Source organism: Lasioglossum baleicum, chromosome 2 (genome assembly GCF_051020765.1).
Source record: "Lasioglossum baleicum chromosome 2, iyLasBale1, whole genome shotgun sequence".
In the NCBI taxonomy this organism is placed as follows: Eukaryota; Metazoa; Arthropoda; class Insecta; order Hymenoptera; family Halictidae; genus Lasioglossum; species Lasioglossum baleicum.
Genome location: NC_134930.1, coordinates 13,837,340 through 13,863,835, shown reverse-complemented (window position 1 = coordinate 13,863,835; position 26,496 = coordinate 13,837,340). Strand labels below are relative to the sequence as shown.

Genomic DNA, 26,496 nt, shown 5'->3' with positions numbered 1-26,496 from the left:
CACATTACAAACATCTAACCCTATTTAAACAATCTACGAAACTCCTAACATATTGTTAACGAATTCAGTCTTCGCAAACAATCTTCTATTAAAAAAATTTATTCTCCATTAACCATAAAATCCATACGGCTTATCCTCATTCATAACGATCGTCTGCACCCAACTATTGTACATCAACATACAATTACCCAATGTTGACACTTTACCTACCGGAAGCCTATTGCATAATAGGATTTTCAATAATTGTTCTATACCAAACGAAAGCATAGAAATTTTCTTTTACATTACAATCTTAAATGAAACTATTAGATGACGTTATTCAGGGTTAATTCACAATGAAAATTGCTGTTGCCATTTAAGGTTACTTTAAAAAGTGTTTGGCCATGTACCATAGATTTTTCAAAAATATGCAATAATCACCGGTCGGTAATGTGTTATGCAACAGTATCATTAGCCTTTCCATTAGCAACATGTCCATTCGCCACAGACTCTTCCTCCTTCGTCCTAATATTCAACCAGTAGCCATTAGGAGGAAGCACCATGATACTCTTCTTGCTAAACTTTAGGGGAACAGTCGTTTTCTCGCAAGGTTCGAGGACACAATTCTTCAGCAAAAGGCAGAAAAGTATCTTAGCCTCCATCATGGCAAACCTATTACCAATGCAAAACCTAGGACCCAAACCAAATGGTATGTACGTATTCGCCGAAACTTCACCGTTTAGGAATCTCTCTGGCCTGAAGTTTTCGGGATCCTTATAATATTTAGGATCATGGTGTAGGCCAGTTGGAAGGAACCATAACGACTCTCCAGGTTTGACCGTGACGGATTTAGCACCTGGTTTTGCTGGAGGAAGTTCGAACTCTTTCACGCAGATTCTATCGAGAAAAGATGCTATCGGATAGATCCGCAAGGTTTCATCAATGACCGCGTCCATGTAGGTCATCTCCTTGATCACGTCGTAAATTGGTTGAGCGGCTGCCATCTTGCGATGAGCTTCCTCGACTTCGAGCAACACTTTCGATTGAACTTCTGAATTTGTGGCGATCATTTGGGCGACGATGCACATCATTAATGCCGATGTGTCGAACCCGGCCGCGAAGAAGATGAATGCTTGATTTGTCATCTCATCGACAGTGAGGCGTTTGCCGTCCTTGTCGCGAGAGTCCATCATCAGCTGGATCATGTCTGGTCGGTGGATACCCTGATCATGGGAGCAAAGTTATTAGATTAATGAGAAACGGTGTTTCAACATCATACTAATCTACAATGTACGCGAACTAATCTGCTAATAAGTGATCCACTATTGAGCACATAACACTCAACCATCCCGAAAACTACCAACTTAAAACTCACCTTCTCCTCTCTCATCCTAGTTGTCTCAGCAACAACCTTGGTGAAGAACTTCCTGGGCTTGCTTCCAAAAATCGTGATACCCAACAACCGAGAAATCGTCGGAAAATTCCTGCCCATCATCATCTTCAACGACACCCAGGTCGAGAAATTAATCGACTCTCTACCGAGCTTATAAAACTCGTTATCCGGATCCTTCATCGAGTCCACAGCAATCCCAAAGCTGGTGGTAGCAACGACATCGTTCGCATAACGTCGAAAGAGATCTTGCATGTCCCAGGCTCGTCCTTTCTTCGAATCTTGAGAAATGAAGGCATTGGTTCTCTCTGCGCAATCAACGATTAATTTGAACATCGACTTCATCTTCGCTGAAGTGAAAGCTGGACTTAGCAACTTCCTCATCTCTTTCCAACGATCTCCTCTCAGGGCGAACAGGTTCTTGCCCATCAATGGATCCATTTCCTCATTGACAAATCCTATGTGGTCAGTGAAATGATCGAAGTTCTTCACGGCGATCGAGGTGATCAACTCAGGATCTCGGATCACGATTATTGGAGCAACGAGGTTGTAGAAGCCGAAATACTTCAGGTCTCGGAATTTGAAGTAAACATTTCGCAAATAATCGCCGTAGAATTGTCTTCGGAACAACACTGGAGCCATGTTGCCCACGATGAGCCATGGTTTCGTGTGTTCAATGCCTCGTTTTTCGAAACTGGTGGTACTGATCCATAAGAAACGGTAGACTAATAAGCACAGGAGGCCCACTGCTAGGGCTGTTGTTACTGGATCCATTTCTGCTGAATTCTTGTCGGAGCGATTCTGGTTGTAGTTGGTTGGGGAACCTTTTGGGACGGATTCCCGCGCGCAACTAAAATCGTAACGGCGATCACTCATATGAAAACTACTTCTATGTAGACACGTGACTTGTGACGTTTGGTGTTGTAGATAAGCGTCGCGCCGAGTGCTCGTTAGCTCCGGAATCTGCGTCTTGCGAGTGAGGGGCGTGTAATGCAACGAGTACATAGAGATTATTTTGCGAGTGATGCGAAATCGTTGATGATGTAGCAACGTAGTCAGTACAGTAACTTGTATTGATATTCTAAAGAGGCGGACACTGTTCAAATAAACATTGATCTTATAGTTATTAGAGTTAATTATGTTTATTCGAATATTTTATTATTATCAATGTTGTAGCTATTCACATTTACTCTTTCGTGAATGCATTCGACTTAATTGTCTATACAGGGTGTCCCAAAATTCCTTCAACAACCGGAAATGGGAGGTTCCTGAGATCATGTAAAGCAACATTTTCGTTTGTAAAAATGTTATCCTCGGCTTTGTTTAGGAGTTATTAACGAAAAACACGGACCAATCAGAGCGCAACCTAGACGCGAGTTGGCACAGTCGGCCAATAGACAGATGGCGCGCCGAGCCGACTGTGCCAATTCGCGTCTAAGCGCTCTGATTGGAACGTGGTTGTTTTTCGTTAATAACTCCTAAACTAAAATTTTTGCAAAGGAAAATGTTGCTTCAAATGATCTTAGGAACCTCTCATTTCCGGCTGTTGAAGGAATTTTGGGACACCCTGTATATATACGGGATACGCATGTGTTATAATTAAAAATCGATGTATTATTAAATGTATATTTTTTTTTCAATTTGGGACACTAACTGAATGTATCATTAAAATGTGATATGAACGAGAATGTTTCATAAAATTGAAATGACCGAACAATGCACAGCGATTAAAGATTGTAGGAAATTGACTATTAAACGGAATCAAACGGAAAATGGAGCGATAGTTCGGGAGGATTAGCGTGTCTAAAGCGATATTATTAAACCTAATTGCGTACGTATTCCATCGTCGAGTCGATTAATCTGGACGACTGCCTGTTCTCGAGTTCACATTTAACTAGACGGCTACCAATTGTTCAATATTTTGATACGGTAACAACTGTTGGAAGCGGAATTATATTATTCCGTTCGGTGTCAGATAGCTGAAAAATAAGAGTGGGCCGCGTGTACACATAGTACCTAATATATGATCGATTACTATTATCAATTTTGATAAAGAAGACTTGAAGGTGAAATAAACATAAATTGTTGCGAGATTAGGAATTTTTTCTGCTCCGATGAAGATGCGATGCCAATATTTCTTCCGTAGAATAATTCTATGGACTCTTCTGGATGCGGCACTATTCGTTTTAATAACACTGTAAATGTTGTGACGTGTTTAAAAAATTGTGGAACAAGTCATCTTTGACGCGGGAATTTTCTCAGATAGCTTTACCACCTTAAGAATTTCTCCTGCTTCAACCGAGAAAGCTATGCTAATTCTTCTTGCATAGAATGATTCTACGGACTCTGATGAATGCAGCATTGTTTTTTTTTTAGTAACGTTGTACATGTTCCAACGTGATTAAAAAATTGTTAAGTGGAGTAAGAGGCATTTGGCGCTCAAACTATCTCAAGCGCATCATTCTCTTTAAGTATTTCGTAAACATGTTCAAACCTCTTGCGAATACCAATACAAGTAACAGTGCAGGTTGCTACGTTCCTACTTTCTGAACAATTTCATATCTCTGACGATAACTTGTCTAACTACTCATTACATCACAAGCTCCTCACCCGCAAGATACTGTTTCTAGAGCCAGCGAACACTCTGTGCAGAATCAACGTCAGAAGTCACATGTCCCACAGTTAGTTCTTATACTACCGATAGCCGTGAAGATATTAGTTGCGCGCGGGAATCCATCCCAAGAGGATCCCTAACCGACTATAAGCAGAACGTTCCTCCAACAACTCAGCAAAAATGGATCCAATAACAACCGCACTGGTCGTGGTCCTTCTATGCATATTAGCATACCGCTTCTTATGGAGCAGTGCCACCAGTTTCGAAAAACGAGGCGTTGAATACATGAAACCATGGCCCATCGTGGGCAACATGGCTCCAGTGTTGTTTCGAAGGCAATTTTTCGGCGATTATTTGCGAAGTGTTTACTTCAAGTTCCGAGACCTGAAGTATTTCGGCTTCTACAACTTTATTACTCCAACAATCGTGATCCGAGATCCTGAGTTGATCACCTCGATCGCCGTGAAGAACTTCGATCATTTCACTGACCACGCAGGATATGTCAATAAGGAAATGGATCCATTGATGGGCAAGAACCTGGGCGCCCTAAGAGGAGATCGTTGGAGAGAGATGAGAAAGTTGCTAAGTCCAGCTTTCACTTCATCGAAGATGAAGTCGATGTTCAAATTAATCATCGATTGCGCAGAGAAAACAAGCGCCTTCATTGCTGAAGGATCGAAGAAAGGACGAGACTGGGACATGCAGGATATTTTCCGACGTTATGCGAACGATGTCGTTGCTACCTGCAGCTTCGGGATTGCTGTGGACTCGATGAATGATCCGGATAATGTGTTCTATAAGCTTGGTAGAGAGTCGCTTAATTTCTCGACCTGGGTATCGCTGAAGATACTGACGGGCAGGAGTTTTCCGACGATTTCTCGGTTGTTGGGCATCAAGATTTTTGGAAGCAAGCCCAGGAAGTTCTTCACCAAGGTTGTTGCTGAGACTACTAGGATCAGAGAGGAGAAGGTGAGTTTTAAGTTGGTAGTTTTCGGGATGGTTGAGTGTTATGTGCTCAATAGTGGATCACTTGTTAGCAGATTAAATCGTACATTGGAGATTAGTATGATGTCAAACACCGTTTCTCATTAATCTAATAACTTTGCTTCCACGATCAGGGTATCCACAAACCAGACATGATCCAGCTGATGCTTGACTCTCGCGACAAGGACGGCAACCGCCTCTCCGTCGACGAGATGACAAACCAAGCATTCGTCTTCTTCCTCGCCGGGTTCGAAACAACAGCGACAATGATGTGCTTGGTCGCTCAATTAATCGCCACTAACCCGGAAATTAAATCGAAAGTGTTGCTCGAAGTCGAAGAAGCTCATCGCAAAATGGCAGAGGGTCAACCAACTTATGACGTGATCAGGGACATGACCTACTTGGACGTAGTTATTGATGAAACCTTGCGGATGTATCCGATAGCATCTTTTCTCGATAGAATCTGCGTGAAAGAGTTCGAACTTCCTCCAGCAAAACCAGGTGCTAAATCCGTCACGGTTAAACCTGGAGAGTCGTTATGGTTCCTTCCAACTGGCATACACCATGATTCTAAATATTATAAGGATCCTGAAAACTTCAGGCCAGAGAGATTCCTAAACGGTGAAGTTTCGGCGAATACGTACATACCGTTTGGTTTGGGTCCTAGGGTTTGCATTGGTAACAGGTTTGCAATAATGGAGTCTAAGATACTTTTCTGCCTTTTGCTGAAGAATTGCGTCCTTGGACCTTGCGAGAGGACGACTGATCCCCTGAAGTTTAGCAAGAAGAGTGTCATGGTGCTTCCTGCTAATGGCTACTGGTTGAATATTAGGACGAAGGAGGACGAGTCTGTGGCGAATGGACATGTTGCTAATGCAAAGGCGAATGGGGCCGTTTCTTAGGGTTGGGAAATTGTATATTGATTTCGATAGTATATTGAGGAATATGTTGATGTTGATAATTGTTATTGGTCAGTAATATTTTAGGGTTTTATGGTTGATGCAGATATTGTTCGAATTGAAATGTTGTCTGAGATGATCCAATAAATGAAGGGTGGTCTGTGAGTTTCGAATCTTGTTTAAATGCGATTGAATATTTATAATAAGATAGACAATTATACCAATTTATTTGGAAGAGTCTACAGAATTGTTCTACGTGTGGAATAATCATGTAGCTTCTACATTTAGATTGCCCAAAATTGTTAAAGGTGAAAATGTCTGAGAGTATTGAATGGGTTAAAGGGGCGTTGTGAGTTTCGTACATTGTTTAAATGGGGTTGAATGTTTATAATGATATAGAAGGCTATGCTGTTGTATATTGGAACGTCTACCGAACTGTTCTAAATAAGAAACGGTTGTACCATTTTTATGGTTAAAGCATAATAAACTATTGAAGATGACATATATCCGAAAGGCCTGATTACGTTAGCGATGTCCCGTTCCTTTCAAACAGCGTCTAAAAAATGTTTATAAAAATATATAATAATATTTATTAAAAAAATGTTCCGTTGGCGCGCAGTAAAATGAATCCTGCGCTACATCAAGGAAATCCAAAATTTTGGGCTATTGTTTCGCTGCGAACACGAGTCGAGCGCACTTGTCGGATACTCCGATGCGGACTATGCCGCCTATCTCGACACACGCCGGTCCACAACCGGGTTTGTTTTTATGATGAACGGCGGATATACATATAGCGTGGTCTTCGAAGAGACGAGCGACCGTCAGCATGAGTACGACTGAGGCTGAGTTCATAGCGGCGAGCGAGGCAACCAAGGAGCCGGTATGGCTGCGAAAACTATTGTCAGATATCGAGCATGGATGTGTCGAATCTACGATTTTAAATGTGGACAATCAAAGCGCGATAAGATTGTCTCGAAATCCGCAATTTCATCGCAGATTGATACGAAATATACGTCAGCACCCACGATCAATGCGCCGACATACTGACGAAGCCGCTAAGCTACGAAAAATTCAATGTATTGCGCACAGAAATGAACATCTTAGAACGCGTGCACAAAACGCCCAAGTAGTGGGGGTGTTGGAGTGACACAAGAGTCACACATACTTCATGCGTTTGTTTGCGTATGATCTGATGCGTGCGAAGCAGAAGCGGGCCGCTTCCCCGCGACTGTTCGATTATGTTTTATTTCCTGTGATCCTATTCTTTTTTATTTTACCTTCTTCTGATGGCTCAGTCGCCTTTTGTCCGTGCAGTCTGCAACATCACGATTCTTACATTAAACTACACAATTTACGCGTGTCCTTTTTATTTTGGAGTAACCCCAGTCGACAACAAATTTTCATATTTTTAATATTATTCCCTCAATAGTATCTACTAAATGCTATAAATTAATTTTCATAATAATTTAGTGCTGTTCTTTTCTATATTTTTTCTTTCGATTTCACAGTTCTGGGCAATCACAGCATAACGTAGGGTAACTGCACCAGTGAATAAACGGGCACCAGTAAATTAACGCTTTTGTATATTTCAACAAATTTTAAGCCGCACGGCATACTAGCGATAATGACTCTTGGGCCAATGGAATATATCCCTCTTTTTCGTAGCTGTATTCCTATTGGTTTATATCGGTCAATTGACCATTAGTTTCTAAGATGGCCTATTTTCACCAAGTGCGTTGAGTGTGTGCAACATAGCTAAAACTAGTAAGGTATGTATAATGTATACACGACCTTTTCTTTTACACATGAGATAAAAGTTACTAACAATATAGATGTACGAGGGTTTAAATAGTGAATATAAATCACAAAAATAGCTATAAAATGAATATTTCGTTAAAAATTCGTTGTGTCTATTCACTGGTCCACGGTATTACTCATAGCCCAGTAAATGAACAGTGTTCATGACGTGACAACAATGGTAGAATGTGAAAAAGTATGGAAATGGTATGGAAATGGCCAGAGATTCCAGATACGGTTTGGTACAAGAGACAGGATGTTTTAACAAAGATAACGGAGCCAAAGAAAATTAATTTTACGGGATTTTTTGTGATTAAAGAGTTAAATAAATAGGAGAATAATGTTTAGTAATTTTGTTCATTCATTGGACCATCATTGTTCAATTACTAGAATGTAGTGTTCATTGACTGGTATTTTTTATATTTTTTATTTAATGTTTAATAAACAAAAATAATAATAATTTCATTTTATTTGTGTTCATTTATTTTTGAAAAATGAAGTATAGGGAGCCATTTGGCATACATGAGATTCCTTTAATTCACATATTTTTTTTTTAAATAAAATATCTTCCTGAACAATTTCTTAAATGTTCATTCACTGGTGCAGTTACCCACTCAGCATCGTAGTAAACTCTCGTTCCGCGTCGGAATCGTCTACAATCGGTGAGCCAGCCATTTTGTTTGACTTCCTAACCTATTACCATAATAGGATTTTCAATAATTGTACTGTACCAAACGAAAGCATAGAAATTTTTTTTTACATTACAATCTTAAATGAAACTATTAGCTGACGTTATTCAGGGTTAATTCACAATGAAAATTGCTGCTGCCATTTAAAGTTACATTAAAAAGTGTTTGGCCATATACCATAGATTTTTCAAAATTATGCAATAATCACCGGTCGGTAATGTGTTATGCAACAGTATCATTAGCCTTTCCATTAGCAACATGTCCATTCGCCACAGACTCTTCCTCCTTCGTCCTAATATTCAACCAGTAGCCATTAGGAGGAAGCACCATGATACTCTTCTTGCTAAACTTGAGGGGCACAGTCGTCTTCTCGCAAGGTTCGAGGACACAATTCTTCAGCAAAAGGCAGAAAAGTATCTTAGCCTCCATCATGGCAAACCTATTACCAATGCAAACCCTAGGTCCCAAACCAAATGGTATGTACGTATTCGTCGAAACTTCACCGTTTAGGAATCTCTCTGGCCTGAAGTTTTCGGGATCCTTATAATATTTAGTATCATGGTGTATGCCAGTTGGAAGGAACCATAGCGACTCTCCAGGTTTGACTGAGACGGATTTAGCACCTGGTTTTGCTGGAGGAAGTTCGAACTCTTTTACGCAGATTCTATCGAGAAAAGGTACTACCGGATACATCCGCAAGGTTTCATCAATGACCGCGTCCATGTAGGTCATCTCCTTGATCACGTCGTAAATTGGTTGAGCCTCTGCCATCTTGCGATGAGCTTCCTCGACTTCGAGCAACACTTTCGATTGAACTTCTGGGTTTGTGGCGATCATTTGAGCGACCATACACATCATTAATGTCGATGTGTCGAACCCGCCCAGGAAGAAGATGAATGCTTGATTTGTCATCTCATCGACAGTGAGACGTTTGCCATCCTTGTCGCGAGAGTCCATCATCAGCTGGATCATGTCTGGTCGGTGGATACCCTGGTCGTGGGAGCAAAGTTATTAGATTAATGAGAAACGGTGTTTCAACATCATACTAATCTACAATGTACGCGAATTAATCTGCTAATAAGTGATCCACTATTGAGCACATAACACTCAACCATCCCGAACACTACCAACTTAAAACTGACCTTCTCTTCTCTCATCCTAGTTGTCTCAGCAACGACCTTGGTGAAGAACTTCCTGGGCTTGCTTCCAAAAATCGTGATACCCAACAATCGAGAAATCGTCGGAAAATTCCTCCCCATCATCATCTTCAACGACACCCAGGTCGAGAAATTAAGCGACTCTCTACCGAGCTTATAGAACTCGTTGTCCGGATCCTTCAGCGAGTCCACAGCAATCCCAAAGCTGGTGGTAGCAACGACATCGTTCGCATAACGTCGAAAGAGATCTTGCATGTCCCAGGCTCGTCCTTTCTTCGAATCTTGAGAAATGAAGGCATTGGTTCTCTCTGCGCAATCAACGATTAATTTGAACATCGACTTCATCTTCGCTGAAGTGAAAGCTGGACTTAGCAACTTCCTCATCTCTTTCCAACGATCTCCTCTCAGGGCGAACAGGTTCTTGCCCATCAATGGATCCATTTCCTCATTGACAAATCCTATGTGGTCAGTGAAATGATCGAAGTTCTTCACGGCGATCGAGGTGATCAACTCTGGATCTCGGATCACGATTATTGGAGCAACGAGGTTGTAGAAGCCGAAATACTTCAGGTCTCGGAATTTGAAGTAAACATTTCGCAAATAATCGCCGTAGAATTGTCTTCGGAACAACACTGGAGCCATGTTGCCCACGATGAGCCATGGTTTCGTGTGTTCAATGCCTCGTTTTTCGAAACTGGTGGTACTGATCCATAAGAAACGGTAGACTAATAAGCACAGGAGGCCTACTGCTAGGGCTGTTGTTACTGGATCCATTTCTGCTGAATTCTTGTCGGAGCGACTCTGGTTGTAGTTGGTTGGGGAACCTTTTGTGACAGATTCCCGCGCGCAACTAAAATCGTAACGGCGATCACTCATATGAAAACTACTTCTATGTAGACACGTGACTTGTGACGTTTGGTGTTGTAGATAAGCGTCGCGCCGAGTGCTCGTTAGCTCCGGAATCTGCGTCTTGCGAGTGAGGAGCGTGTGATGCAACGAGTACATAGAGATTATTTTGCGAGTGATGCGAAATTGTTGATGATGTAGCAACGTAGTCAATACAGTAACTTGTATTGATATTCTAAAGAGGCGGACACTGTTCAAATAAACATTGATCTTATAGTTATTAGAGTTAATTGTGTTTATTCGAATATTTTATTATTATCAATGTTGTAGCTATTCACATTTACTCTTTCGTGAATGCATTCGACTTAATTGTCTATACAGGGTGTCCCAAAATTCCTTCAACAACCGGAAATGGGAGGTTCCTGAGATCATTTAAAGCAACATTTTCGTTTGTAAAAATGTTATCCTCGGCTTTGTTTAGGAGTTATTAACGAAAAACACGGACCAATCAGAGCGCAACCTAGACGCGAGTTGGCACAGTCGGCCAATAGACAGATGGCGCGCCGAGCCGACTGTGCCAATTCGCGTCTAAGCGCTCTGATTGGAACGTGGTTGTTTTTCGTTAATAACTCCTATACTAAAATTTTTGCAAAGGAAAATGTTGCTTCAAATGATCTTAGGAACCTCTCATTTCCGGCTGTTGAAGGAATTTTGGGACACCCTGTATATGTATATACGGGACACGCATGTGTTATAATTAAAAATCGATGTATTATTAAATGTATATTTTTTTTTCAATTTGGGACACTAACGGAATGTATCATTAAAATGTGATATGAACGAGAATGTTTCATAAAATTGAAATGACCGAACAATGCACAGCGATTAAAGATTGTAGGAAATTGACTATTAAACGGAATCAAACGGAAAATGGAGCGATAGTTCGGGAGGATTAGCGTGTCTAAAGCGATATTATTAAACCTAATTGCGTACGTATTCCATCGTCGAGTCGATTAATCTGGACGACTGCCTGTTCTCGAGTTCACATTTAACTAGACGGCTACCAATTGTTCAATATTTTGATACGGTAACAACTGTTGGAAGCGGAATTATATTATTCCGTTCGGTGTCAGATAGCTGAAAAATAAGAGTGGGCCGCGTGTATACATAGTACCTAATATATGATCGATTACTATTATCAATTTTGATAAAGAAGACTTGAAAGATGAAATAAACATAAATTGTTGCGAGATTAGGAATTTTTTCTGCTCCGATGAAGATGCGATGCTAATATTTCTTCCGTAAAATAATTCTATGGACTCTTCTGGATGCGGCACTATTCGTTTTAATAACACTGTAAATGTTGTGACGTTTTTAAAAAATTGTGGAACAAGCCATCTTTGACGCGGGAATTTTCTCAGATAGCTTTACCACCTTAAGAATTTCTCCTGCTTCAACCGAGAAAGATATGCTAATTCTTCTTGCATAGAATGATTCTACGGACTCTGATGAATGCAGCATTGTTTTTTTTTTAGTAACGTTGTACATGTTCCAACGTGATTAAAAAATTGTTAAGTGGAGTAAGAGGCATTTGGCGCTCAAACTATCTCAAGCGCATCATTCTCTTTAAGTATTTCGTAAACATGTTCAAACCTCTTGCGAATACCAATACAAGTAACAGTGCAGGTTGCTACGTTCCTACTTTCTGAACAATTTCATATCTCTGACGATAACTTGTCTAACTACTCATTACATCACAAGCTCCTCACCCGCAAGATACTGTTTCTAGAGCCAGCGAACACTCTGTGCAGAATCAACGTCAGAAGTCACATGTCCCACAGTTAGTTCTTATGCTACCGATAGCCGTGAAGATATTAGTTGCGCGCGGGAATCCATCCCAAGAGGATCCCTAACCGACTATAAGCAGAACGTTCCTCCAACAACTCAGCAAAAATGGATCCAATAACAACCGCACTGGTCGTGGTCCTTCTATGCATATTAGCATACCGCTTCTTATGGAGCAGTGCCACCAGTTTCGAAAAACGAGGCGTTGAATACATGAAACCATGGCCCATCGTGGGCAACATGGCTCCAGTGTTGTTTCGAAGGCAATTTTTCGGCGATTATTTGCGAAGTGTTTACTTCAAGTTCCGAGACCTGAAGTATTTCGGCTTCTACAACTTTATTACTCCAACAATCGTGATCCGAGATCCTGAGTTGATCACCTCGATCGCCGTGAAGAACTTCGATCATTTCACTGACCACGCAGGATTTGTCAATGAGGAAATGGATCCATTGATGGGCAAGAACCTGTTCGCCCTAAGAGGAGATCGTTGGAGAGAGATGAGGAAGTTGCTAAGTCCAGCTTTCACTTCATCGAAGATGAAGTCGATGTTCAAATTAATCATCGATTGCGCAGAGAAAACAAGCGCCTTCATTGCTGAAGGATCGAAGAAAGGACGAGACTGGGACATGCAGGATCTCTTTCGACGTTATGCGAACGATGTCGTTGCTACCTGCAGCTTCGGGATTGCTGTGGACTCGATGAATGATCCCGATAATGTGTTTTATAAGCTTGGTAGAGAGTCGCTTAATTTCTCGACCTGGGTATCGCTGAAGATACTGACGGGCAGGAGTTTTCCGACGATTTCTCGGTTGTTGGGCATCAAGATTTTTGGAAGCAAGCCCAGGAAGTTCTTCACCGAGGTTGTTGCTGAGACTACTAGGATGAGAGAGGAGAAGGTGAGTTTTAAGTTGGAAGTTTTCGGGATGGTTGAGTGTTATGTGCTCAATAGTGGATCACTGGTTAGCAGATTAATTCGTACATTGTAGATTAGTATGATGTCAAACACCGTTTCTCATTAATCTAATAACTTTGCTTCCACGATCAGGGTATCCACCGACCAGACATGATCCAGCTGATGCTTGACTCTCGCGACAAGGACGGCAATCGCCTCTCCGTCGACGAGATGACAAACCAAGCATTCGTCTTCTTCCTCGCCGGGTTCGAAACAACAGCGACAATGATGTGCTTGGTCGCTCAATTAATCGCCACTAACCCGGAAATTAAATCGAAAGTGTTGCTCGAAGTCGAAGAAGCTCATCGCAAAATGGCAGACGGTCAACCAACTTATGACGTGATCAGGGACATGGCCTACTTGGACGCAGTTATTGATGAAACCTCGCGAATGTATCCGGTAGCAGGATTTCTCGACAGAATCTGCGTGAAAGAATTCGAACTACCCCCAGCAAAACCAGGTGCTCAACCCGTCATAGTCAAACCTGGAGACACGTTATGGTTCCTTCCAACTGGCCTACACCATGATCCTAAATATTATAAGGATCCCGAAAACTTCAGGCCAGAGAGATTCCTAAACGGTGAAGTTTCGCCGAATACGTACATACCGTTTGGTTTGGGTCCTAGGGTTTGCATTGGTAACAGGTTTGCTATAATGGAGTCTAAGATACTGTTGTGCCACTTGCTGAAGAGTTGCGTCCTCGAACCTTGCGAGAGGACGACTGATCCCCTGAAGTTTAGCAAGAAGACTGTCACGCTGCTTCCTCTAACTGGCTACTGGTTGAATATTAGGACCAAGAAGGATGAGTCTGAGGCAAACGGTGATATTGCTAATAAAAAGGCTAATGGGGCCGTTTCTTAGGGTTGGGAAATTGTATATTGATTTCGATAGTGTGTTCAATAATATGTTGATGTTGAGAATTGTTATTGGTCAGTAATATTTTAGGGTTTTATGGTTGATGCAGATATTGTTCGAATTGAAATGTTGTCTGAGATGATCCAATGAATGAAGGGTGGTCTGTGAGTTTCGAATCTTGTTTAAATGCGATTGAATATTTATAATAAGATAGACAATTATACTAATTTATTTGGAAGAGTCTACAGAATTGTTCTACGTGTGGAATGATCATGTAGCTTCTACATTTAGATTGCCCAAAATTGTTAAAGGTGAAAATATCTGAGAGTATTGAATGGGTTAAAAGGGCGTTGTGAGTTTCGTACATTGTTTAAATGGGGTTGAATGTTTATAATGATATAGAAGGCTATGCTGTTGTATATTGGAACGTCTACCGAACTGTTCTAAATAAGAAACGGTTGTACCATTTTTATGGTTAAAGCATAATAAACTATTGGAGATGACATATATCCGAAAGGCCTGATTACGTTAGCGATGTCCCGTTCCTTTCAAACAGCGTCTAAAAAATGTTTATAAAGATATAATATTTATTAAAAAAATGTTCCGTTGCATTGAAAAGAGTCCACAGAATTGTATCCTTATTTGCTTAACTTTCGCAGCTGAGGGAGAATAAAATAAGAAACATCTGTAGTTTTGTCACTTTCTCGAATGCTGTTATCAAATTTTAAAGTACAATTTCTAAAATGCTATTTTTATGGTACATCGAGAGAAATGGCTCTCTAGATCTGTCATGATAGAATAACTTATTAAGTGTGGAAAGGAATAAAAAAGGCACTTGGTTGAATCAGACTCGGGATCGATTTATCGTCTACGGATGATGAAGCACTGCAATTTCTAGAGAAATGAGAAATAAACATTAGAAAATTTCCTGAGAAATTCTTGCGAAGAAACAGAGTTCCTTTTAGGAACATGTACTATTATACATGTAGTAATGGTGCAATGTATTATGTATTAAATTAGTTTGTTTTCTCGAAGTTACATCATATTTAAACATTAAAATCGACGCTTTACTGTGGTGAACAGAACAGAAAAAACAGAAGCCAAACAAAGGGTACGTAGGTTCTTTCTGTAGTAATTTATAATTTTTTAATAAATTGAAATGTCTTTTATAATGAGTCGCAGTGCACTTTATAAATGGAACTGTCTTCAATAAATTGAGCTTTCTTCAATGCATTAAACTTGCTATGACAAATTGAATTTACATGAAAAAAAAATAGATGGACATTCCTATAGGAACATCGTAACATATTTATCGTTTTAACTTGCACGAACTCAACCTTATTATAAGCGATTAAAATCTGCAGCCCTGTGATGTCCCGTCGAGGAAGTTTGAACTACTTTGCAGCACTTTGGTGTAGTTAATATTTGAGCAACGCATCGTTGTCGACGATACAGCGATTGCCGGGAGGATGATAAAGAGTTTTGGGGCTGATTTCGCACTTTTGCGTGAGGTTTGCTATTAAGTACAAGATTGAAGGGTCTCTTTCACGGGGAACCCTGACCCGAAAATCGGGAACACGTGTATACGTATCTGCCGAATCATCGAGATGGAAGTGTTTGATGGCTCGTTGAATGCCGGCCGTTAGTTCCACGTCTCTGAAACGTGTCTGATTCGTGGGGCCATTGAATTATTCATGTGATTCGGCTGTTCGAGGGCATGTTCTAGTGTGACGGCTCCAAAAATTGATTTTTTACGATTCTCAAATCTAGAGCGGTATTCAACATTCATTTTCTAAGGTAGCAAATTTTGTAATGTGCAGACGGCGGAACTTTATGTGAAATCAAAAATGTCGAGTCGACTATGAAAAACACAAGACGGAAGAGAATGTTTTCCCGCTCTCAATAATTTTAACAAGAATGACTTGGCAGTATTCTAATATTTTTCTAACGTCATCACAGTTACGTTTTTCAACCTACCAGTTTTTGTCGTAAATGTATAAATTCGCGGAGTACTAACGAGAGGATTCCTCAGAAAATGTTCTGGTGCTGATTTCCCATTTCTCGAAAAATTGCAGCTCTCCATCGTCCGCGGACGTTCTTGTTGAACCAAATGTCTTTTTTATTCTTTTCCAATTAACAGGTTATTCTATCATAAGAGACTTGCAAAAAAACAGCATTTTATAAATTGTACTTTTACAATTTCATGACCGCAGTCGAGAAAGTAACGAAATTACAGATGTTTCTTATTTTTTTCTCCGTCAGCGGCGAAAGTTATGCAAATAATACTAATATCATCCGATTCAGTGACGTCTTCTCAATGTAACGAAACATTTTTTTAATAAATATCATATTTTTATAAACATTTTCTAGACGATGTTTGAAAGGAACGGGACATCGCTAACGTAATCAGGCCTTCCGGATATTTATTTCAACTTCAACAGTTTATTATGTTTTCACCATAAAAAGGGTACAAATGTTTCGTATTTCGTAATCTGCTAACAAGTGATCCACTATTGAGTACATAACACTCAACCATCCCGAAAACTACCAACTTAAAACTCACCTTCTCCTCTCTGATCCTAGTTGTCTCGGCAACAACCTTGGTGAAGAACTTCCTGGGCTTGCTCCCAAAAATCGTGATACCCAACAATCGAAAAATCGTCGGAAAATTCCTGCCCATCATCATCTTCAACGACACCCAGGTCGAGAAACTAATCGACTCTCTACCGAGCTTATAGAACTCGTTGTCCGGATCCTTCAGCGAGTCCACAGCAATCCCAAAGCTGGTGGTAGCAACGACATCGTTCGAATAACGTTTGAAAATATCCTGCATGTCCCAGTCTCGTCCTTTCTTCGACCCTTCAGCAATGAAGTCACTGGTTCTCTCTGCGCAATCGACGATTAATTTGAACATCAACTTCATCCTCGATGAAGTGAAAGCTGGACTAAGCAACTTCCTCATCTCTCTCCAACGATCTCCTCTTAGGGCGAACAGGTTCTTGCCCATCAATGGATCCATTTCTTCATCAACAAAGCCTACATGGTCAGTAAAGTGATCGAAGTTCTTGATAGCAACCGAGGTGATCAACTCAGGATCTCGGATCGCGATTACTGGGGAACCAAGGTTGAAGAAGCCGAAGTACTTCAGGTCTCGGAAGTTGAAGTAAACATTTCGCAAATAATCGCCGAAAAATTGTCTCCGGAACAACACTGGAGCCATGTTGCCCACGATTGGCCATGGTTTCGTGTATTCAATGCCTCGTTCTTCGAAACTTCTGGCACTGATCCATAAGAAACGGTAGGCTAATATGCACAGAAGTACCACGGCTAGTGCCGTTGTAACTGGATCCATTTTTGACGAGTTGTTGTCGGAGCAATTCTTATTATAATTGGTTGAGGTTCTCTCTTCGGATGAATTCTCGCGCGCGACTGGAATCACCACGATAACCGATAGCATGTGGGTTAAATACTTAAGCGACATGTGATTTTTGACGTTATTTCCGTTGATAAGCGTCGAGTGCTCGTTAACTTCAGACTCAGCGTCGAGTTGGGTGACACGATACAGCTTTGACAATATGGCTTGGCTTTGACAATATAGCTTGGCTTTGACAATATTGCTTGGCTTTGACTGATTGGTTTCACTGGTTCCGGTTTGTAATCTACGGATGATCTACCACTGCTGGCGATTAGGGACATACCAACCTGTTGCTGGCGTGAACACTAGAAGCCGAACTTTAAAGTAACTGGAATGCGTTGCCTTAAGTTACATGTTATCAGTTCATAAAATAACGTTATTTCTTAGCATTAATCCTTCAATTTTTTAATTTATCCTAAAAATTAAATTCAGTAACACTAAAAAATGTTCCTTATTAAATTTAATTATTATATAAATTAAGTTACTTGATTAGCTTCGATTTCTAAATGAGAATAAAGAAATTACTGTTCACTCATTTCTTGTGACATTATGTTTATAAATACAATAATTGTAAAATAGAAAGTCTGAAATCAGTAAAATGACTGACAGTGTCAATATTTGAAAGAGAGTTAGACATTCGACTATATTGATCCGAGTTAACCGAATAAATTCTGTTCAATCGAATATTTCATCATCATGTCATTCGTATGTTGTAGGTGAAGTGAGTATGGTCACTTGTACACAAAATTGCGTTAGTCAATTTGTATGTACTAATCTGATGTACTAATCTTGACATGATAACTAATCTCGATGTAACTATTTCGATTTCCATCAAATGAGTCAGTGTAACAATCGTTCTCTTTAGAGAATCTTCTAATGTGACACGTGTTTTCACGAGGCTTTCTCGAGGGTCGGTGGTACTTAAAGTACAATATTTATTTATTTTTTTACAAAAGCTATAATACTTAAATCAAGATATTTGTTTCTACGGCGTTAAACTTTGTCTAAAAAATTCCAAAGTTGCATAAACGTCCATCGTCTATTTATCACAAAATAGCAGTTTCATTAGTTTAAATGAACGCGCAGCTATTCGATATTCTCTGGAACTGCGTTGTGTAGCAGCGTTTAATATTTCCTTTGTGTAATATATTGCGAGGACACATTATCGCACCGTCCTCATCAATTTACGCGAACAATTCGCAAAATAGTATACACAGACCCGTGCCATTAAATTCTACTGTCACCTAAGTATACGAGTATTCTCCGACCGCATGGAGCGATAGCGTATGAATTGATACATGCATCGAGCGACGAACATTTCCGACGAAAATCATGTAGAACATGCAAGTTATGCGAGAAGAACCACGGAAACCGACACGGAAATTATCATTTCTGTCAGCTAATAATCATTAGTATTTTTATCTATAATTTATCTTAATAATCATTCATATTTTTGTATAAAAATTACACTTTCTCGATGATTAATCGAGACAACAAACTAATTATATTAGTTTTATTGCAAATAGACGAATCCAAAACATCTTGCATTGACAACATCAAAAAACATGCGATTTTTAAATTTCTTTTTAAGAAATATAACTCGGATACAAAAATTATGACAGCATATAGGTGTCGCAGCTTTATACTTCCGAATAATGCAAATTACGCCTGGTAAACGTAATAAAAGTGACTAGAAATAGGACTTTTGAGAGCGATTGCGGCCTAGATTGATCTTTTATCACAAGGAATGGACGGAACACAAAAGGAAAAGGAAGTAATACAATTTTTAACTTTGGTACTTTGGGACTCTTTGCTTGGACTAGTTAGGAGGTAAACATACTAAAAGTCCCTACTCCTAGGTGGTGAGCGGGGTGCAGGGGGGCACGTAGAAGGTCCCCTTTTTCGGTTTTCCGCTTATATCTCTGAAATTATGTGTCCTAGCGATAAGACCATTCTATACAAAATTAAAGCTGACAAAATGTGCCATAAGATTGATTCCATTCAGTTTTTTGCTATCTCTATCACGAATTGTAAAAAAGAAATTTTTGCCTCACGTTTTTTGTCTTATTTGACTACCTAACTCTTCAGCACAATTAGTGAACTTTGAGCGCGAATATCTCGGAAACTATGCGAGATAGCGAAAAACTGAATGGAATCAATCTAGTGGTACAATTTGTCAGCTTTAATTTTGTATAGAATGGTCTTATCGCTAGGACGCATAGTTTCCGTGATATAAGCGGAAAACCTAAAAAGTGGACCTTCTACTTGACCCCCTATATCCTGCTCACCTCCTAGGAATGGGGTCTTTTAGTATGTTTGCCTCCTAATTAGTCCAAACAAAGACCCAAAGTTAAAAAACTGTGTTCCTTCCATCTCCCTCTACAACTTTTCGTTGACTGGACTATCTTTGCATTATCAAGAAATGAGAAGGCATATCCCGCACCCTTGCAATCTTGGAAACGCGAGTCTGCCACCTTAATAGCATGAATGTGTTAATACCGTATATCGTTAATATTCCATGATATATGTAAACTCATTAACGCATGATTCAGCCGACATAATTAATAGAAAAGTGACATGATGTAGAAATCCCACGGGCTCGTGGTAGAATTATGCCAGATTCTGCAAAACCGTTATCTGAATGATTATACGCAATATTAATTCTCCTCCAATCGTTCGCGGAATTGTTACTCTACAGAACCAGAATAAAGGATTAATTAAAAGGGTATCGGTTTTACAACTTGCAAGTCATTCCTTTGAAAATGGTTCTTTTAATTAGTTCTTGTGTCAAGTGTTTTTTTATTGAGTTGATCTTTTTACAAGAAAACTTTTAATAAAGAAAACTGTATATCTCTCTAAGCTTCTAATTACGTCGACAAGTTTTGCATTTTTTAAGCTACAAGAATACTTTCCCGATTGAGATAATAATATTCAAATTAAAAACTGAATTTAGAAGAATGCATACGATTAAAACAATCCTAGAAAATAATGAAGAGAGACAGATATATTCATAAAAGCAGAAATGCTTTATTTAATGCACAGCTCTACTTTAAAAAATAAATGGAGGAGTAAATTGCACTTTTTCGTTTCGTACAGTCCAACTCGAAGTTACAAACTCACACGTGTCGGACATTGTTATCTATTACTTCACAGCCACTTTAATAATACCAGACTCGTGTCTTCCCAAGAGAAAGTGCTGATATCATTGCGTGTACAGGCTGATCCTATCAACCGTACTCGGTTACAATAGCATAAATAAACCAACAGATCCCGCTAATCGACAATAACTCTCGACGATTGTACTTTTACCCCCACCCCTCAACGGTTTGCAATTTCTGCGCCACGCTACATCAATCTACGCGGCAATCTGAGATTTTACTACGCGTATCGCAGGGAGCAATCGCGCAATTTGTATTAGTCAATTAACTGTATTATGTTCGGTATCCGATCAATTACAATTTACAACTTTGCAACAACAATTCGCCACAATCGGCGATTGGCGAGACTGATTACTCTCTGCAACAACGAGACAATTTATTAAGTATTTAAACTAATTATGACCACCTTGAATATTTCCGTTATTTATAACAATACGAAGAAAAAGGTATAACGGCGTTTCGGAAATTTCAAGGTCCTATCTTCTAATGGAATGACCTTCCATTATTTAATTCTGTGAGGAAGTGTATTGATCTTCATACGTCCGAAACCTAATAGTTCACGAGATATTTCACGAGTCACATTGATCCCCCCTGTATATTTTCTTATCGTTTATTTTATCCGTTTTAAGAAGTTCAAGTGTCGTGACCAGCAAGAATTGGCAAAAATTAATCCGGTTATCTGATAATATCGAATTCTATATTGATTGGCGTGGACTATATATAAACTGATATTTTTTGTAAAGCGTTGAAATGATATCGGATGCTGGTTTATCTTGTGGGAACTCAGATAGATGACTTGGCTAAAGAAGAAAATTACGTGTCAGCTCTCTGGTCTTTAATAGCTATTTTCTCGACGTAACTGACTCGCCATTTTGACGCTCGCCAATTGGCGTACATTGATATAAACGATCACGTTATTGGACGTACCCGTCGCGTTGGTCCGCTTTCCAGCCCAACTTTTAATTAAAACATAATCCAAATTGTACATAAGTACTTCCAAAAAGAGAACAGTTTGGAACTTGTCCAAGAAACAAGGTACGAGACAGGCAGGGTTTAATATTGAAGAACTTTCGAAAGCTTTCTCTACAATATTACATGTAGGTACACAATAACTGAGTCAACTAGACGGAGAACTTCCTAAATTGCTTTCGCGTTGGGCCTTGCATTAAGCAGATACTTGAGTAAAAGTTATATAACTAATAGATTATTGCTACAACTATTATTACAGATTTTGTAAGTTAGTTCTTACGGGGCGAAAGCAGAAAAAATGCATAGAATTGAAAACTGTTAAAAAGAAGTTGCTGCATTAGTCGTGCTTCGTCCTCCTTCAAATATTTCTTGAACATGTTTAAACATTCGTAATGGTACAGATAAAAATATCGTTGGATTCGGGAGAGTCTATGGTATCATTCTACGCAAGACTCATTCCTCTACCATCTACGAATAAAACAGGAGAAACTTTTGAATCAGACACCGAGTATACATTTGAATCTAAGAGATCTGTAAATCATGGCGAATTTGTATCAATCATACGAATTGAGAGATATGCTAATACCTCCAGCAGAAAAAGAAGCAGAAGAAAAGTGGCGACACAACGTGGTCGGTATTCATGAGGATTCAGCAAGAGCGATTGAACGTCTCGACAATCTCATTGACTTTTTTCCGAGAGACTAACGCCAGTGGCTGCGAACGCGATCTCTCTCAGCTATTTTCGAGCTGAGTATAAATATATCCCAGGCTTATGCAATGACTACCATTCATCTTCATATGGATTCGATTGTTGGAACGTGCTTCACCTCCTTGAAACTGCACTGCGATCTTCCTTTTGCACAGTACGATCTCTATCGAGCCGACTTTCCATTCTACGCTGATTCCAAAATGCATCTAACCACTACAGCGACTGATACAATTATAATTATTAGAATCACTTGCAAATTCAATGAAAAACACTTGCGAATTATTCAAAACACTTACAAGTTCAATTAAAACACCTTGCCTTACGATTTCGTTTACGATTTCAGTGATTAAATCTTTTTTTGTAATTCTTAGTTTCTTCAAAAAGGACAAACTTTTTGTATCTATTGTACGCCTATGTGTTCCCCAATAGCTGTACATTAACAAAACCAAAATAGAATTCTATTTCGATGTGAAGGAAATTAATAGCATACATATTTATTAGACTCTGTTCGGAATCTTCATCGCGAGTCTGACACGATATTGTAAGTCAAGGGGTTGTGAATTATTGATCGAGACACTCGTAAATTGTTACAACCATTTACGAATTATTAAAGGTGTTTGCAAATTGTTAGAACCACTCACAAATTCAATTAAAAGCTTTTACGATAAGAACTAGTAAGCATCGTTAAATTTACGAATCGTTAAAATTATTGGAAGAGAGACAACATTTTTCAGAAGAAGCTGAACTAATACACAATAAAAATTCATTTCTACACCTCATAGAAAAACAGTATCAACAAACATGTTAACGAACTTCTAAGTAACTGCACCATGCTAAACAGGAGCATACAAATGTTCTTTTAAAAAATGATCTGAAAGAACTGATCAGACCATGAAAGAACAAATTAAATGATCAAAACCACACTACTTCAAACGACTCGTTATTACCGTGATGTAAAGTGTTCATACACCGTTACTAATTATTATGGCGAACATGAGAGGTGGCATTCCGTCTTGAGAGGTGGTTGTTATTAAACTTTAAGGGCATTACTAGTTTTCGTGGATAATGCATTAGTTTCGGTGCATCTTCGAGCAGTCTCTATCTCTATTGAACCAAGATCAAATTGTTTCCGCTTGAAAACCACACGCAGTATTAAATATTCAACATGTTCGCCCCGTGACAGTCTATTACAATCGCGAAATTCGTAGCAGAGATAATAGAGCATTAATCATTGTCATTAACATTGCTTGTCTCCGCTGCGAATTATCTTCGCGTGAGGCACAGCACATGGCGTTTAACATATTTCTATCTGTGTTTCTCTGGAAATTGCGTCGAACATCTGTTGATAAAGACACAGTGACTCGCATGAATCGATCTTTCTGCAAAATAGAGCTGTTTTAACCAGAAGTTAGATAAAAATGTATTTCTCACAGTCGACTCCGGCAAGTCATGTTCCACAACTTTTACAAGAATCGTCTGATTCGCTTCGAATATACAGGGTGTCTCACCCGATTTCGACATCTTGATCTCTCCGCTGCTGTTAGCCCTACCGAGAAATGTTTCCGATAAAAATTGAATGGTGCCGAATAGGGCAATTTATGCGTTATGGTCATACGAAGATCAACTTCGTTTTTTTTTTAAATGGAATTATATACTCCTTAATACATTAATCGATGCAGTTGGAGATTCTTTGTAAAAAAAGTATTAACCTGTTTATGTTGAAAAATTAGTCGTTTAGGAGAGATTTCGATTTATAAATAATTTATTAATATAATAATTTGTAAAATAATTTATTATAAAGTTATCATTACTGGCGCACTAAGACGTTCGCTTTTATTCCTTACAGAAAAACGACACTATCTTAGAATTATTTAAATCGAAATATCTATATTCGATGATTGTATAAGTTCGTGTTCGATTTGAAAATAAAATTCAACGGTTAAATTTTAAAGAATACAGCTTTATTAATCAGTTATATCAGAGGACCCCTGGGGGTCTGCGAAACAATTTTGACATTGACTTTACATCCCCCAACTTTTCGCTTTTATTCAAATAACTGATTTAATAAAAAAAAATGCCTAGGTATGGGATGGGGTCCATAAATAAAAAGTTGTTTAAGAGGGGGGCTTTGGACTACATAAGTTTAAGAACCCCTGACAAGGAAAGGATCCCAAGTGTCCGACTTCAAGATGACGGTATATGAATCCCTAATTATACATATATGCAAAATATTAGGTGTAGTTACTCAATAGTTTTAAAGATATAAACAATGGAACTTCGAAAACTTGAGCTGCAAATCATGGTACATCAACGAGGCATGAAACTTCAGTTGTTTATCTCTTTAAAACTATTGGATAACTACACCTAATATTTTGCATACATAATTAGGGATCCATGACACTTGGGGTCCTTCCCTTGTGAATTATATAGTTCCGCTATTCTTTTCTAATTGCAGAAAAGAATGGTAACTATATAATCTTTGCGTTTTACATTCCGCCGTGCATTACGGTTTGCGATATCTATGAAAATCACGAACTTATGCAACCACCTTATATCATTCCGTCGGAAAAGAAAATAGGATTGATTTTCATATCTCTCTTTAATATATTGAATTTCCGGCTTAATTTCCAGAGTGCCAGCAGCAGCAATAACGGCGCCGGCGGCATCAATCTGGGACCGATGCCTGGAAGTCGCAGGCTGCCCTCGCAGCAGTCATTCAACTCGTCAAAGAATCATTCGCATCATTCCCGTCAACAGACGAACTCCGCGCCACCGTCGACGCCGCGCAATGCTTGTCAGCTGCCTGAAATTGCCGGCCGCTGTATACGTAAGTGAACTTACTGCCTCTACATGACGTCATCGCACTCTCGCCACACTTTCAGCACTGTACTACTCTCAGGCCTGTAACTCTCTCATCCCTTTGATACCCAGCACTGTGGCACTCTCAGCATTGTGTAAATCTCATCCCCTTCACACTACGTAACTCTAATCTCTATGACATTCTCAGTCCTGTGACACTGTCACCGCCATGATATGCTTAGCCCTGCAACACCCTCACGCCCACGATACTCCTAGCCCCAACTCTCACAATGCAAAAGTCATTCAGTCACCGAACACACCACCGAGTACCATTCCAATTCAATTCGTCTCGTGACAAATGCTTCCACCCGCTTCAATAGCCAGCAGGATTAATGAAACTTGTAGAAATCGATCCTGTTCTTATTGGGTTCGAGCCATTGTCTGGAAACTTTCGACGAAAAGTTTCGTTGAGATACTTGGATTGGAGCGTTAGATGCAGTCAAGCACTATTTTAATATGAATTTTGTTATTGTCATTATTTCATTGCATAGTTTTACTTGCCGTGAACGAAGTTGAAAGAAATTTAAACGAAGAGTGATATGTGTAATTGCATCTTTTATAGGGGTGGATTAATTGTAACACATTTTAGGTAGGTGTGCGCATTAATTCCAGCGGAGTGACATTAATTGACATAAATTATAACCGACATCATGAATGCATAAAGGCTATTAATGTCACACGTGCGAATTACTCTCGTCATTATTGGTGCGCAATCCCCCCCCCCCCCGTCACAGTTCAATATTACATAATATAATAATACGTAGTAGAGTACGTGAATTCCGCTAATTCTCTAAGTGTTGTCAATTAAGCTCACCGAAGATCTAAAAATATTGGAGACGATCCATTGAGGGATCATTGGGGGATGGGGTTTGTTATCCAACGATTCCTTTTCTGGTTTTCAACAATTAACAGTAATTGGTCAGTGATTCCCACGTTTCGTACCAAATGAACATAATTTGACATAACTTAATGAACCTATAGACCAGACCTGCTCAACATGTCTATTCACGGGCAAGGGCGCAAATCGATGCCAGTGGACACGGCTACTGGCAAAGCTACGGGCAAGCGACTTAGAAGAGTGGGGGTAGGCCGTACAGTGGGACAAACCGATGAATTCTGTGTCACAATCAAAGAACATTCAATAGAAATGAGATAGAGCGATTTCATTAGTTTTGTTCACAAAAATCAAGTTTCTGCAAAATCCTGAGGTGTTAAACAAATTTTATAACCAGATTTGAAATCAGCGTGAGAAAATCTACTGGAAATGATGCAGAGCATGTCAGAAAACAATTTTTTCGCGCGTGGTATTAGATAAACCACAATTTTCTTGAAATTATGCAAGTTTAACGATTTTTCTCAAGGTTAAAAAACGTTCGTA

At 39.4% G+C, this 26,496-nt stretch overlaps 6 protein-coding genes across 11 annotated transcripts in view; 3 read left to right on the top strand and 3 right to left on the bottom strand.

Annotated features, from left to right (window-relative positions):
- LOC143215543 (dynein axonemal heavy chain 1) overlaps positions 1–26,496 on the bottom strand; it is a 149,784-nt gene that overhangs the window by 93,709 nt on the left and 29,579 nt on the right. The window lies entirely within an intron of this gene.
- Positions 1–26,496, top strand: part of LOC143215511 (uncharacterized) — a 60,156-nt gene that overhangs the window by 26,640 nt on the left and 7,020 nt on the right. For all 6 annotated transcript variants that reach the window (XM_076437700.1, XM_076437683.1, XM_076437675.1 and 3 more), the window contains one exon: positions 24,891–25,086. In XM_076437700.1, the coding sequence (XP_076293815.1) occupies positions 24,891–25,086 (196 nt within the window). The remainder of the gene's footprint in view (positions 1–24,890; positions 25,087–26,496) is intronic.
- On the bottom strand, positions 84–10,373 carry LOC143219416 (uncharacterized). The gene is made up of 4 exons (XM_076445426.1): positions 9,495–10,373; positions 8,581–9,342; positions 1,355–2,515; positions 84–1,202 (listed from the first exon to the last, which is right to left on the bottom strand). The coding sequence occupies exons 1-4, from the start codon at positions 10,281–10,283 to the stop codon at positions 435–437; spliced, it is 3,480 nt and encodes a 1,159-aa protein (XP_076301541.1). The 5' UTR covers positions 10,284–10,373; the 3' UTR covers positions 84–434.
- On the top strand, positions 2,837–7,220 carry LOC143215501 (cytochrome P450 9e2-like). The gene is made up of 2 exons (XM_076437654.1): positions 2,837–4,952; positions 5,102–7,220. The coding sequence occupies exons 1-2, from the start codon at positions 4,164–4,166 to the stop codon at positions 5,867–5,869; spliced, it is 1,557 nt and encodes a 518-aa protein (XP_076293769.1). The 5' UTR covers positions 2,837–4,163; the 3' UTR covers positions 5,870–7,220.
- On the top strand, positions 12,228–14,541 carry LOC143215487 (cytochrome P450 9e2-like). The gene is made up of 2 exons (XM_076437649.1): positions 12,228–13,097; positions 13,247–14,541. The coding sequence occupies exons 1-2, from the start codon at positions 12,309–12,311 to the stop codon at positions 14,012–14,014; spliced, it is 1,557 nt and encodes a 518-aa protein (XP_076293764.1). The 5' UTR covers positions 12,228–12,308; the 3' UTR covers positions 14,015–14,541.
- LOC143215532 (cytochrome P450 9e2-like) lies at positions 15,316–24,154 on the bottom strand. Its single transcript, XM_076437724.1, has one exon. The coding sequence runs from the start codon at positions 17,487–17,489 to the stop codon at positions 16,443–16,445; it is 1,047 nt and encodes a 348-aa protein (XP_076293839.1). The 5' UTR covers positions 17,490–24,154; the 3' UTR covers positions 15,316–16,442.

Excerpts from the sequence above, each read along its gene's own strand:
- LOC143215501 (XM_076437654.1), top strand. The coding sequence starts at position 4,164 with ATGGATCCAATAACAACCGCACTGGTCGTGGTCCTTCTATGCATATTA. Across the intron at positions 4,953-5,101 it reads CTAGGATCAGAGAGGAGAAG|GGTATCCACAAACCAGACAT; the intron begins GTGAGTTTTAAG and ends TTCCACGATCAG.
- LOC143219416 (XM_076445426.1), bottom strand. The coding sequence starts at position 10,283 with ATGGATCCAGTAACAACAGCCCTAGCAGTAGGCCTCCTGTGCTTATTA. Across the intron at positions 9,343-9,494 it reads CTAGGATGAGAGAAGAGAAG|GGTATCCACCGACCAGACAT; the intron begins GTCAGTTTTAAG and ends TCCCACGACCAG. Across the intron at positions 2,516-8,580 it reads GAAAGGCTAATGATACTGTT|ATAAACATAATTAACTCTAA; the intron begins GCATAACACATT and ends TAAAATATTCGA.
- LOC143215487 (XM_076437649.1), top strand. The coding sequence starts at position 12,309 with ATGGATCCAATAACAACCGCACTGGTCGTGGTCCTTCTATGCATATTA. Across the intron at positions 13,098-13,246 it reads CTAGGATGAGAGAGGAGAAG|GGTATCCACCGACCAGACAT; the intron begins GTGAGTTTTAAG and ends TTCCACGATCAG.
- LOC143215532 (XM_076437724.1), bottom strand. The coding sequence starts at position 17,489 with ATGTCGCTTAAGTATTTAACCCACATGCTATCGGTTATCGTGGTGATT.